Here is a 14806-nt window from a genome sequence, read left to right as displayed (position 1 = left end):
TTGACATCTCAGTCAACCAGACACGTCCTACAGGCCCTAGTTGTCACACCTGGACTACTGCCCAGCTGTGTAGTCATGTGTGGCAAAGGAGGACATACTGTAGGTAAATTGCAGTTGGTCCAAAACAAAGCAGCACGTATCTCACTTAGATATACATGCCGGGAAAGTGTCAGCAACACGCATGGCTCAAAGTTGAGGAGAGATTGACTGCATCACTATTGGTTTTTGTGCGAGGTATTGATTGATGTGTTGAAGGTACCGAACTGTCTGTTCAACCAGTTGGCACACAGTTCGGACTCTCATCGGTAGAGCACAAGACATGCAACCAGAGGTCTCTTCACAGTCCCCAGGTCCAGAACAGAGTCTGGGAAACACACAGTATTAAATAGAGCCATGGCTACATGGAACTCTCTGCCACCCTAGGTAAAGCAAGCTAGCAATAAAACCAATAAAAAAGCACAGATATTTTATATATGTTGTATTGCAATTTGCACTGTATTAGACCTAGATATTGTGTGTATGTACTGATAACGTGTGACATTTCACATTTATGTATTTCAGTCCTTGACTAATAATGTTCTGTGCTATGTATTATGTCATGTTTATGTGGACCCCAGGAAGAGTAGCTGATGCTTTTGCAGCGGCTAATGGGGATCCTAATAAATACCAAATACCAAACAACTTGTGTACATTCTTGAAAAATATAACTTATAAATGTCTCATGAGTGTAGTTCAACTGTTGTGCCGCATCAGAATCCAAAATATTAACTTGTTTTACTCCAATGTTTGTAAACAAAGTAAATGTTAACTACTATATAACCTCAAAACATGGTTAAAACTACAATGTTTTACACCATGGATGGTCAGTCCTTGCATCCATAGCTCTGTCTATGAATTTGAGCGTGGTTACATTTCTCTAGCCCCATCCCTCAGATTTGTTCAGAAACAGGGCGTGCAGAACTCTTATTGTTTCTACTGCTGATTGCCGCTTTAAAGCTAGTACACCCTGGTAAAACTGCCACATCCATTTTTGGACATTACAACAACAAAGATGTTACTGCAAACAACAAACAGTTTTTTCCCCCGCTCTGACGTCATTGCATGTGGGATAAGCAGAAGAATATGTACAGCATTTTTTTTTTCACCATTCTGCCAGACGCTACTCTCAACAAAAACAAAAACAGACACTGTGGAGAATAGTTGCGCTGTTTACCCAAATGCGGTATGATCTTTAAGAGAAGGATGATTAGAAAACTTATATCATATTTTTTAAGTGCAGAACACCTTACACTGCATTTTCAAAATACATTTATTAAGCAATGTTCCTCCACCCACTTTATAGACTATTTTCAATGCAAGGCACCATTTAAAACACATGGTGGAGTATCAATTTACATGTAGCATAGCAACCAATTATCACAATTACCATGTTCATGTTTCAAGACAGATTCAATTAATAGCACTGATTACTTTCAATTTGATTTGATTGAAATCTGTAATATGAATAATTTTGACTAATCTGTCATTGCAACATGAACTCAGGTTAAACATGGTTTGTTATGATAAAACAATTACTCCCAGAACATCAATAATATCAGGATACATAAACATAAATTTTCAAACACGACTCCCACTACAAATAGATAACACAAACAGTAATCTGACAATCATAAGATGTAATGGGTTAATTACATTGATCCTGCATTAGTATATACAAAGTGGCTCTTATCCCATCGTTAAATAAAATATACAAAATGCCATTTGGGTATTGTAAAAAACATTCTACTACAACCTGGTAGTCTTGCCTCACAGGAGAGGCTTCCAGTTGTCAGAATTATACCTGTGTCAGCAGGCAGTAAGTAGCCTTCTGTCTGTGTCAACTGCATAAACACTTCCATTACAGATTGGGTCAATACAATTTCCAATTTAATTCAGGAGGTAAACTGAAAATCCAATATTCCTCAAGGTTTTCCAGTGAGATGTGATCTCCAAAGTGCAAAGGGCATGAGGACTTAAGGTTGACATTAGGATTGGGCCAGAGCTTATCTGGTGCCATGCCACTGCCTAAACAAAGCTACCCTGTCTTCTGTTTTCCTCTATTTCTTTCTCAGGAGGATCATGTTGAAGACAGGCCTGAGACCTCAGCCGTGCTACTACCTGTCTGGACAGCACCTAATCCAGTTTGGACATCCTTTGTTGTTCTGACAACAAGCTTTTTTCAGTTTTTGTCCAATATTTATTAAATTTACTGAGGGTCTCAGCAGATCCTTGTTTTTATCTGTTATTTCTACTCTGGTCCTGCTGGCACTGTTTTTTTACTCCCACACATCACCACAGAGGAAATGTTATTTGACAAAACTGACACATTTGAAATAAACCCCAACCCTGCTTCCTTTAAACAAAAAACAGTTGCATGCATTTCCAGTCTGTAAATGGGAGAATCTGAAAAGCCGTTGACGCCATGCTTTCTCCTTTCGCCCCATCCCCTCCTGCCCACAAAGCTCCCACCACAAAATAAACCACATAATACAATATACTGTACACAACACAAATGTGGAGGCTTGCAGTACACCAAGCAGCATAACGCCATAGCAACCATACTGTGTAAAGACTAACACAAACATTATTCAGCAGATCTTTTTGCAAGCAAGCCGCTTTGATATTTAAACAGTTGCAAATGAGGCTGTTATCTTTTTTTAGATTGTATTTGTCTTATCAGGTTACGGTTTGTTATCTTGTGTTCTATAAAATATTAGCTAGATTGAGTTTTGTAAGGACTTGCCAGATGATTACCATTAAAACTATATTAGTAGTAAATTAATTAGGTCTCTATGGGTACAGTAACCATAACGACATTGCTTAACAATGACATATGGAATAGAAAAATAGCATTTTTTTTTGTGTCATACCACTGACCTGAGCGTGCTTTTCAGTTGAATTAGTGCTCTGTCTTTTCAGCACCTGAGTATGTCTACCCAATGATGTACGGTGGGGTTGAAATTATTGACACCCTTCAAAATAACCGTATAAAATAAACAATTCAAATACTAAATTATATTGTATGCTGGAAAAATGTAGGAAATTATATTATTTTATACTAATTCAGAGAAAGAGATCGTTTAATAAGTAATACTTTTTTATAAAAAAAATATTGACACCCCCGTTTTCAATACCTTTCAATACCTCACCCTGCGAGGATAATGGCACTGAACCTTTCTAAAATGTTTTATGAGTTGGAGAACACATTGGGAGGGATCTTAGACCATTCCTACATACAGAATCCTTCCAGATCCTTGAAATCCTTTGTCTGCACTTATGGACTACCCTCTTCAATTCAAACCGCAGCTTTTCCATGGGTTTCATGTCCGGAGACTGAGCTGGCCATTGCAAAATGTTGATTGTTGTGTCCAAATAAACATTTCTTTGTGAATTTTGATGTTTTATATTTTGTATTAAAATGTTTAAGTTCAAAGTATGCATTAAGGTGTCTGTAATAAAATGTTGTTTGCAAAACTAATGTACACAGGAATATTTTTTTTTTTTTACAATGGTGGAGGAATACAAAAATGGCTGCATAGTGGCTTCAAAACAGCAGCCCCTGTCAATCCTCTAGTGTTTATACTAGGGATGTATATAAACTCTAGATTGCAGATGCTATATATTGGCCAATGAGAGGCTTTGAAGTCACTGGACGACCATATTGATTTTCCTTAGAAGAAGCAGTCCTCCAAAGGAATAAATGGAATTCTACTGTATTTCAATTAAATGTTTCAAGCACACAAAGACATGTATTTCATAGTGGGGACAGTAACATTAGGTACTGTCTAGAAATGATACTTTAAGAAAAATGTTTTTACATATTTTTGTATTTGTATGTTTTGCTCACATAATATAATGTAAAGGTAGCCTCAGTGATATGATATAGATGCATAAAGTAAACATTGTAGTGGGTATAGAGCGTTGACTAGCGAGGCTCATCTTTTCTGTTTTTTTGTTGCCCTAGCTACTACGCTGTGAACAGCATGAATGGCACCCCGTCAGTCATCTAGTGTATATATAAATCATTGCTTTATACCAGGGGTTCTTAAACTTTTTCAGTTTGAAACCAAAATTAGAAGTGTTACGTCCTCCAGTGACCCAAATCGTCCTTCAATTACCCAAATGAAGAATAAATAATGTGTGATTAGAGATGTATTCTCATAACTCTTGACCCACCTCTCACATGCCCAGGGCCCACATAGGGTCACGATCTACAGTTTAAGAAACCCTGGTTTATACACATACATTTGGTCCTACCAAACTCTAGGCAAGGCATATTACTATTTCCCTAGTTAGAAAAACTGTCTGACTAGCCCTTAGCAATATTTGTGAGCGTTTGTTTTGTTTGACTCAGCCCCTTTTGGTGTTTTCATCAGTCCTATAGAGTAAGGGCATTCTCAGAAAACTTTAACAACACCTTACATAAAATACATCTTTCTCACTCCTTATTAAACTGATATGCTTGTTCAGTAACATGTACAAATGTATTGATCAATAAATAGTTTGGTCCCTGTTTTCACTAGCGACAGGGACTAGATTTCAGTCCAATACTGCTTCTCCAAAACAGTTATTTTCCACCTGTATACTTTTTAATAGTTGTTTAAAACGTATAACTTATTGTGTTAGTCATTACTCTTATTTTACTTTTTTTTTTAAATATTTCACTGCAATGTTGAGGTAGCTCGGAAGTAAGTATTTAATTGCACCGCTTACCTGTGTATACGATGAATAACCTTTGATTTAATTAGATATCATTTGATTTGTTGTGCTCTGTAGTATCAGATAATGCACTTCCCCTCTGTGCGGAAATTTGTTTTGCTTCAAGTTTCAAGATTGAATTGAACCAAACTGCCTTTTTCTGAGGCATTATGTTCTTTGAGACATTTTAAGAGACATCTATATTGTTGACAGTGTTCAGATTGAGACTACTTTAGGGCTAAAACGTTGACATTAAATAGTCTCAACTATATCCCCTCTCGTTGTTTTGCTGACAATGTTCAAAGAAATCTTCACTGAGCAAAACAGAATTAATTTTCCACTGATTCATATTACAAGCAAAAACAGAATAAGGGTATCACCATGATTGATGTATTTGCTTTGCTTTGCTTTGTTCTCTTTCTTTTCAAGTCTATCTTTGGTGTTTGGAGAGTACTTAGTGGCTATTAGATTATAGTTTGTCAGACATTTTCAAATCCCTATACAATCTAATCTAATGTTGAGATGAGTCCACTTCCTTCACAATGAGTTCACACATGCCATCTGAAAGAAAATAAAATAAGATGGTGCCTATCTTTTCTATGCATTAAGTATGCGTTTAGATTGTAAATGTAATGTACATCTAAACGTAAAATATTATTAGGGATGCTGAAAGCACCTCCACGGTTTACATCCCCACTAATGATCCCAGGCCTGACAAACTCCCATTGGGCTGGTCTGCTCGTCAACCTGTAGCCCCTTTTTGTTCATCCCATTTCCATTCCCTATTCCTCCGCCTGCCCCAGTCCCCCCAACCTCAACATGGACCGTGTTGCTTCCCACCTTAGAATTCTTCTTCAACTCCAGCTCAAGGTGGACAGAGTGCATCACATTACCATCAGTATACACTTTGTTTCTAGCCCCAAATGGGAGAGGATTGGGGTTGCTTGTAGGCTCCCTCAGGCCGCCTCCACCCTCTCCACCATTACCCCCACCCCCTGCTCTGCCTTCCCGGTTTCCCCTCCCTGCTACCTCAACCCTATTTCCCGGGCGGCAGCAGGAGTTGGTCTGGTAGACTGCCTGGAAGCCCCTCTTGAAGTTCTCATTGAAGTATCCGTAGATGATGGGGTTGACAGAGGAGTTGGAGAAAGCCAGCCAGTGGGCGAAGGGGAAGATGTATCCTGTCAGGAGCTCCAGCTGCTCCTCGTCCAGCCCTGCGTAGTCTGTCAGCAGCATCAGAGTCCACAGGGGCAGCCAGGACAGCATGAACAGCAGGGCTACTACGATCAGCATCTTGATCACCTTGATCTTCTTCTGTGAGATCAGATGCCTGCCCCCCTCATGCCTGGCTCGAGGAGGAGGATGTGCTGCATCCTGAGGCTCTCTTCTTGACACCACGGAGGTGTAGAGCTTCACGCCGATGCGTCCGTACATGACAGTGATGAGAGCCAGGGGCACCAAGTAGATGTGGGCGAACAGCACTGTGGTGTAGACCTTCCGCATCTTCGGGTCGGCAAAGTTCTCGTAGCAGGAGTACAGGGGGTAAGTCTTGTTGTAGTCCTGGTTATACACCATGTAGTGATCGGCCACTTCCACCACGGTCAGGGCAGCTGCTGAGGGGCACATGATTACCACAGCCAGGACCCAGATCATCGCTATGGTCACCTTGGCAACTATTAGGGTGAGTTTGGGTTGAAAAGGGAACACAATGCAGCGGAACCTGTGGAGAGCGGAAATAGACAGAGGAAAAGGAAGAACACTTGCTGTTTGTTTTTTTGGGGCAAGGCAAATCTATTTCAAATCTGTGTGAACTTCCATATTTTATCAACAGCTCTGCAAACCTCTCTCTATCCTGCCTTCTATCTATCCAGCCATCCAATCAACAAGTTTAAACAAGTTAAAATAATGAAGCAAATAAACTGTAAAAGAGGTAGAGGAAGAGGCATTGGCAAACCTAAAAAAAACATTAGGTAATTTATGGATCAAATCTACTATTCTCCATTCACCACCACCACCTCTCCTTCACACCACATGCCCCTGCCTCTCTGTAGATCTCCATCATACCAACCTGTCTACTGCAATGGCCACCAGGGTGAAGACTGAGGCAGCTACAGACATCCCCTGCACCAGACCACTCATTTTACACACAGTGTTGGTAAACGGCCAGCCTGTCAACAAAATAAATGACAATTACCAACAACATCATCTTGTAAAATAATTGTAAATAAAAAATATAGACTTTCCCAGCAGCAATTTGTGTAACTTGAGTGTGTACAGTACTAGGCCATATACAGCACAGTGGAGAACACGTGTGTGTTGAGTGGTTAGATTCTGCACAAATGGGAGTATAGATTTGACCCTTCTTCATAGAAGATCTGTGTTCAGTGAAATGAATGACAATGAATGATCTGGCCTAATCGTCAATAGAGTATAGTATTAACATACTGCCATTTAATTTTCACCCAGTTATTTATTTTTCTTTTTTTCTTTAACCTTTATTTAACTAGGCAAGTCAGTTAAGAACAAATTCTTATTTATGAGGACGGAACCCTACCCAAACCCTAACCTGGACGACTCTGGGCCAATTGTGTGCCGCCATATGGGACTCCCAATCACAGCCGGTTGTGATACAGCCTGGAATCTAACCAGGGTCTGTAGTGACACCTCTAGGACTGAGATGCAGTGCCTTAGACCGCTGTGCCACTCGGGAGCCCAAGTTTGTGTGGCTGCAGGCCAGGGAAACATTCTGTTTTTAGTGTGCTTTGTATCATATTGTACAACAGCTAATGAAACTAACACTGTAAAAATGGGATTGTTTTTTATTTATCAGTGTTATTTCCTCGTAGTTGATGTTTAAAAATAAAATCCACACAGGCCCTTCTAATCAGCAGGCTTTGCATGGGTGGAGCTTTGGCTTCCCTGGTGACATCACCAGGCGGTATAGTCCGGCGGCTAATCGTCAAATTTTTGGAGAATTGTGGCTTTTGTGATAGAGGCATCACATTTTACACAGCTAGGAGTAGTCCTTGTAAGTATTTTAAGCTATACTGCCATCGCATATGTTTTCATATTACCCCAGCTCCCTGGGGCCATATTAGACAAGAGTCACATGGCTATATCATCATAGATAATACAGTGCCTTAAGAAAGTATTAATACCAAATTTTGTTGTTACAGCCTGAATTCAAAATTGATTCAAAAAAATATTTCACCCATCTATACACAATACCCCATAATTACAAAGTGAAAACATGTTTTTAGACATTTTTGAAAATATATTGAAAATGAAATACCGAAATATCTAATATACATGAATATTCACACCCCTGATGCAATACATATATGTTAAAATCACCTTTGGCAGCGATTACAGCTGTGATTCTTTCTAGGTATCTAAGAGCTTTGCCCACCTGGATTGGTTGTCAATCATTGCAAGACAACCATTTTCAAGTTTTGTCATTGATTTTCAAACTGATTTAAGCCAAAATTGTAACTCGGCCACGCAGGAACATTCACTGTCTACTTGGTAAGCAACTTCAGTGTAGATTTGGCCTTGTGTTTTAGGTTATTGTCCTGCTGAAAGATAAATTCATCTCCCAGTGTCTGGTGGAAAGCAGACTGAACCAGGTTTTCCTATAGGAATTTGCGTGAGCTTAGTGCCTTTCCGTTTCTTTTTTATAGTGAAAAACTCCCCAGTCCTGAACAATTACAAGCTTACCCATAACATGATGCAGCCACCACTATGCTTGAAAAATGGAGAGTAAAACTCAGTAATGTGGTATTGTATTTGCCCCAAACACAACACTTTGTTTTCAGGACATAAAGTTAATTGCTTTGCCACATTTTTGGTAGTATTACTTTAGTGCTTTGTTGCAAACAGGATGCATGTTTTGGAATATATTTGTATTCTGTACAGGCTTCCTTCTTTTGACTCTGTCAATTAGGTTAGTATTGTGGGGTAACTGCAATGTTGCTGATCCATCCTTAGACTGGTTTCCTTCCTCTCCTGCAACTGGGTTAGGAAGGACGCCTCTATATTTGTGGTGACTGGGTGTAGTGATACACCATATAAAGTGTCATTAATAATTCACCAAGCTTAAAGGGATATTCAATGTCTTTTTATTTACCCCTCGACCAATATGTACCCTTCTTTGTGAGGCATTGGAAAACCTTTCTGTTCTTTGTGGTTGAATCTGTGTTTGAAATTCACTGCACGACAGAAGGACCTTACAGATAATTAATTGTGTGTGGGGTACAGAGATGAGGTAGTCACTATTATTGCACACAGAGTGAGTCCATGCAACTTGTTTAAAAATGTTTAATCCTGAACTTTTTTAGACTTGCCATAACAAAGGGGTTGAATACTTAATGATTTAAGTAATTTCAGCTATTCATTTTGTATTAATTTGTAAAAATGTCAAAAAAACATAATTCCACCTTGACATTATGGTGTAGGCCATTGAGAGAATGTCCCAACTCATTCTATACATTGAAACTAGTTCAGTGGAGTTTACTCTTTCCATCTTTCTCCCTGTAGCAAGCCTCGCTCTTCTCCGCTGTGAGGAAATGGGTGTTTCAGAAATCTGTGAATCATGGAAAAATACAATGTTTTACTGAAAGCGTACCGCCAAATTGGCTATTTTTATCAAAAGTATTATCGGTTTTGTCACGCCTACTCACGCTCTCGCTCTCCGGCGCTCGATGTCGCTGGTCTACTAACCACGGGCCCTGGCAACCATTATTACGCACACCTGCTCCCCATCATTACGCACACCTGGACTTCATCATCACCTTGTATTGGTGTGTTTTCATGTTCAGTACGCATCCCCTGTTTTGTTCGTTTGACTTGCATCATTGTTAGTATTCTCCTCTCCTTCTCCACCTACTTCCTGAGTCTCTGCGTATACGTGACAACTTGAGTCAGGAAATGTGTACCTTTGCAATTATTTTATAGCATTATTTTATGTGACCATCTGACAAGAGCAGAGATGGGTAACAGCTAAGCATATGCGCTTGTTGGGGGATCCCTGCTATGTAAAAGGACACTACATCCCCTTACTTTTTGGTGGGAGAAGGAACTGGTTTGTGAGAAAGGAATAACAAGCTCCCCCCTCCTTGCTAGTATCACTGCTCTTTATAAAGCTTTACATACTGTCTTCAAGGCCTTCGTCAAAGGTTAATAAAGAGCAGTGTGCGGGTTTGTTCTTTTTTCTCATGTTATTCAACTGTTACCATGCACCTGCAACAAAGATAGCTCAGATGTGCGAGTGCCTTTAGAACGAACTGGTTCAAAAGTTTAGAGAGTTATCAAAGGTAAAGTTTGTTCTGAAATGTGGAAATCTTAAGAGCTGGTGTTCGGTCCCTGGTTGCAATTTATATATGCAATCTAGGGAAGAAGGCACAAAATGTCACAGATGCAGAAAATTGTTCATAGCAATTAGAAACAAATACGATGTAAATATTACGCTGCTACAGTATTACGTTGCTAGGTGTCTGTGGTAAGTACTTGAACGGCGGCGACTATGAAATAGATTGAAAATTATGGGGACAGATCCCCGAAGAGTACTCAAAGATACAGCTACACCATGGACCATGTTACACCATGGACTGGATCTGGTGCAGGGCCAAAATACAGAGCCGTGTTTGAGAAGAAAAAGCAGCAAAGTGATCGTGTGGAGGTTCAGTTACGGACAAATATATTGGCACCCTTACACTTTTCTTAAATAATTCCCTATTTATTCTAAAATAAGTTGAAATTTAAAATAAAATGTTGGTCTCCACACCTTGGTATTGGATTTCCAACATGACAGAACCAATTTTATTTTTGTAAATTTAAGTTAAATTAAGACAAAGGGCATGGTCAAAATGATTGGCAACCCAGAGCTAGTACCTGCTAGTAAATGCTATTTGTAGCCATTGATGGGCTTGCTGCATATTTCTACTGGCAACAGGGAGAGGGAGAGAGCAAACTTGATGGGAAGATGGATGGAGACAAATACAGGACCATTCTGGAAGAAAACCTGATGGAGTCTGCAAAAGACCTGAGACTGGGATGGAGATTTGTCTTCCAACAAGACAATGATCCAAAACATAAAGCAAAATCTACAATGGAATGGTTCAAAAATAAACATATCCAGGTGTTAGAATGGCCAAGTCAAAGTCCAGACCTGAATCCAATCGAGAATCTGTGGAAAGAACTGAAAACTGCTGTTCACAAATGCTCTCCATCCAACCTCACTGAGCTCGAGCTGTTTTGCAAGGAGGAATGGGAAAAAATGTCAGTCTCTCGATGTGCAAAACTGATAGAGACATACCCCAAGCGACTTACAGCTGTAATCGCAGCAAAAGGTGGCGCTACAAAGTATCAACTTAAGGGGGCTGAATAATTTTGCACGCCCAATTTTTCAGTTTTTGATTTGTTAAAAAAGTTTGAAATGTCATTCCACTTCATGATTGTGTCCCACTTGTTGTTGATTCTTCACAAAAAAATACAGTTTTATATCTTTATGTTTGAAGCCTGAAATGTGGCAAAAGGTCGCAAAGTTCAAGGGGGCCGAATACTTTCGCAAGGCACTCTAAATAAGGGATACAGAGTATATTGAAAGCAAGTACTTCCACAAAGGTATGATTGAGTTAATTAAGAAATGAACATCCCATAATGCTTAGGGTCATGTATAAAAATGCCAATTTGCCCATTATTCTGTGTAACAGGCTAAAAGACAAGATCTAATTTACTTTGAAAGAGGGGTCTCAAAGAACCATAGGGGGTTTAAAGTGTGTGTGTGTCTCAGTCACCAGATCTCAACCCAAATGAACACTTATGGGATATTCAGGAGCGGCACCTGAGACCGCTTTTTCTATGACCATCAACAAAACAACACATTTTTGTTGTGGAAGAATGGTGTTGCATCCTTCCAATAGAGTTACAGACACACGTAGAATGTATGCCAAGGCACATTGAAGCTGTTCTGGCTTATGGTGGCCCAACACCCTATTAAGACACTTTCGGTTGGAGCTTCCTTTATTTTGGCAGTTACATGTATTTGTTTCCTTTTTAATAAGTGGCAAAAAAGTGCCCAGAAATCTATCCAAATTTCTGATTATCGAATATACACTGAACAAAAATATAAATGCAACATGCAATGTTTTTTTTATTTTACTGAGTTGCAGTTCATATAAGGAAATCAGTCAATTAAAATAAATTAATTAGTCTATGGATTTCACGTGACTGCGAATACAGATATGCATCTGTTGGTCACAGATACACTACATGGCCAAAAAGTATGTGGACACATGCTCATCAAATATCTCATTCCAAAATCAAGTGCATTAATATGGAGTTGGTCCCCCCATTGCAGCTATAACAGCCTCCACTCTTCTGGGAAGGCTTTCCATAGATATTGAAAAATTGCTGCGGGGACTTGCTTCCATTCAGCCACAACAGCATTAGTGAGGTCGGGCACGGATGTTGGGCGATTAGGCCTGGCTCGCAGTAGGCATTCCAATTCATCCCAAAGGTGTTAGATGGGGTTGAGGTCACGGCTCTGTGCAGGCTAGTCAAGTTCTTCCACACCGATCTCGACAAACCATTTGTATATGGACCTCACTTTGTGCACGGGGGCGTTGTCATGCTGAAACAGGAAAGGGTCTTCCACAAAGTTGGAAGCACAGAATCGTAGACTGTCATTGTATGCTGTATGAACCATGAAAAACAGCCCCAGACCATTATTCCTCCTCAACCAAACTTTAAAGTTGACAATATGAATTAGGGCAGGTAGCTTTCTCCTGGCATCCGCCAAACAAAGATTTGTGTGTCGGACTGCCAGATGGTGAAGCATGATTCATCACTACAGAAAACGCGTTTCCACTGCTCCTGTAGCAGTGAGCATTACACCACTCCAGCCGACGCTTGGCATTGTGCAGGGTGATCTTAGGCTTGGTTGCAGATGATTGGCCATGGAAACACATTTCATGAAGCTCCCGACTAACAGTCCTGTGCTGACGTTGCTTCCAGAGGCAGTTTGGAACTTGGTAGGGAGTGTTGCAACCAAGGACAGACAATTTTTACGCACTACACGCTTCAGCACTCGTCGGTCTCGTTCTGTGAGTTTGTGTGGCCTACCACTTTGCGGCTGAACCGCTGTTGCTCATAGACGTTTACACTTCACAATAACAGCACTTACAGTTGACTGGGGCAGCTCTAGCAGGGCAGAAATTTGATGAACTGACTTGTTGAAAAGGTGGCATCCTATGACGGTGCCACATTGAAAGTCACTGAGCTCTTCAGTACAGGCCATTCTACTGCCAGTGTTGGTCTACAGAGATTGCATGGCTGTGTACAAAATGTTATACACCTGTCAGCAACGAACATGGCTGAAATAGCCAAATCCACTAATTTGAAGTGGTATCCACATACTTTTAAAAGTAGTTTATCATTGTAATCAGCATACTTCTGGGGAACATACATCAGTTTTTAGAGTGTTTACTATACATGTAAAATATTGTAACTAGGCATGAGGACATTACAAAAAAACTAATTTGGGTCACTATATCAGGTGTGTTTCCTAATCGATTCCACGATTGATTAATGATGTTTGTCCCCCATGAGACACTGCAGATGCAGAAGCATACTTCACTTTCTCAAAATACCAGAATGAATCTAAGATAACACAAGAAACCTGTAATACATTTTTGCATAGGATGTTTTAGTTGCGCAATTTTATATCTAACTAAGCTGTTTGGTGCAGTATTTCTCAAGTTCAAAAATGCGCAAAATGTTGTCTTATGTAAACAAATTCAGAGCTGATGGGAAGGTCTGTCTCACTGTCTATGTTATTGGAGAGAGCCTTCACTGCAGTTTTTCACCTCATGTTAGTGGGCAAATGGACATTTTCAAATCATCACCCAACCTTAATTTGCTTCAAAGGGGTTGTTGCTTTTTAAAGGCCGTCACTCTTTAAAGTAGACCAATATACAGCATATTTGTGTTCTCCACATCACCCCACACATTTTAAGCTATCATTGGGCTTTATTTACCTTTTATTTATGGAGATATGGACATGTGCCTACTGTCCAATATGGCCCCATGGACCTACTGTCCAATATGGCCCCATGGACCTACTGTCCAATATGGCCCCATGGACCTACTGTCCAATATGGCCCCATGGACCTGGTTGGTGGCCATATTTGAAATGGTTGCTAGGGGGGGTAATGGACAAAATCTGTGATGGCACTATAGCCCAACATAATTATTTAGACATGCCCTAGCGGTGTGTACAATTTCGTGCCTCTTATTACAAACTTGTCCCCTACAATCAGACCACTCCCAGACAGTCCAAGCAAAATTCTTGAGTGGCCTAGTTACAGTTTTCACTTAAATCGGCTTGAAAATCTATGGCAATACTTGAAAATGTCTGTCGAGCAATGATCAACAACCAAACAGACAGAGCTTGCAGACTTTTAAATAGAATAATGTGCAAAAAATTGTCAAAGTCGTAGACTGTTAGGGTATAGACTGTTAGGGTCACTTGAAGTCACAATGAATATAGGAATACACACACTCCGTCTCTGAAGCATAGTAGATGAGTGTGTGGTGACGGCAGTGGGGATAAGTGACAGGGCTTAAGACACCCATTAGCTAATGGATCTCTGAGAGAAGAGAAACTTCCTCTCTCTCTCTCTCTCCTCCCTGCCACACATCACACCCCCCACTGCACTTAACCCCACCGGTCTCATCCCGTCCCTCCCCTCCTCCCTCCCGTCCCCCCCTCTGTCTATCAGGCTGTCAGGGGTTGGAATGGGTGGGGGGTGGGATCCTGCCCTCCTCCTAATGCAGGCATGTGATTGATAGATGACTAAGTGAAGATATAATTTAGCAATCAGGGCTGCTGGGCTATTTATCCTGGCTGACAAGGGGGTCGTTAAGCATAGAGCATGCTTGACCTGTGCCTGTGAGGAGGCTGTCGCAGGGTATTGAAAGGGAGGAGGTCTAAATATAATACACTTATAGCTGCCATTCAAACAATACACACTCCGCACCAGACAAGGTGCACTGATGGGCCTAGGATCACTAG

General features: G+C 40.4%; 1 protein-coding gene across 1 annotated transcript in view; it reads right to left on the bottom strand.

Annotated features, from left to right (window-relative positions):
* Positions 1–1298: 1298 nt before the first annotated feature.
* LOC110536247 (neuropeptide FF receptor 1) overlaps positions 1299–14806 on the bottom strand; it is a 72737-nt gene continuing 59229 nt past the window's right edge. The window contains exons 6-7 of the mRNA XM_036936147.2: positions 6803–6902; positions 1299–6454 (exon numbers count right to left, since the gene is read on the bottom strand). Coding sequence (XP_036792042.1) covers positions 5434–6454; positions 6803–6902 — 1121 coding nt within the window. The 3' untranslated portion in view covers positions 1299–5433. The remainder of the gene's footprint in view (positions 6455–6802; positions 6903–14806) is intronic.

Source organism: Oncorhynchus mykiss, chromosome 11, assembly GCF_057628025.1.
Source record: "Oncorhynchus mykiss isolate SJ-2025 chromosome 11, ASM5762802v1, whole genome shotgun sequence".
NCBI classification, from domain to species: Eukaryota; Metazoa; Chordata; class Actinopteri; order Salmoniformes; family Salmonidae; genus Oncorhynchus; species Oncorhynchus mykiss.
The sequence above is the reverse complement of the archived record's forward strand: the minus strand, read 5'-3'. Positions and strand labels throughout refer to the sequence as shown.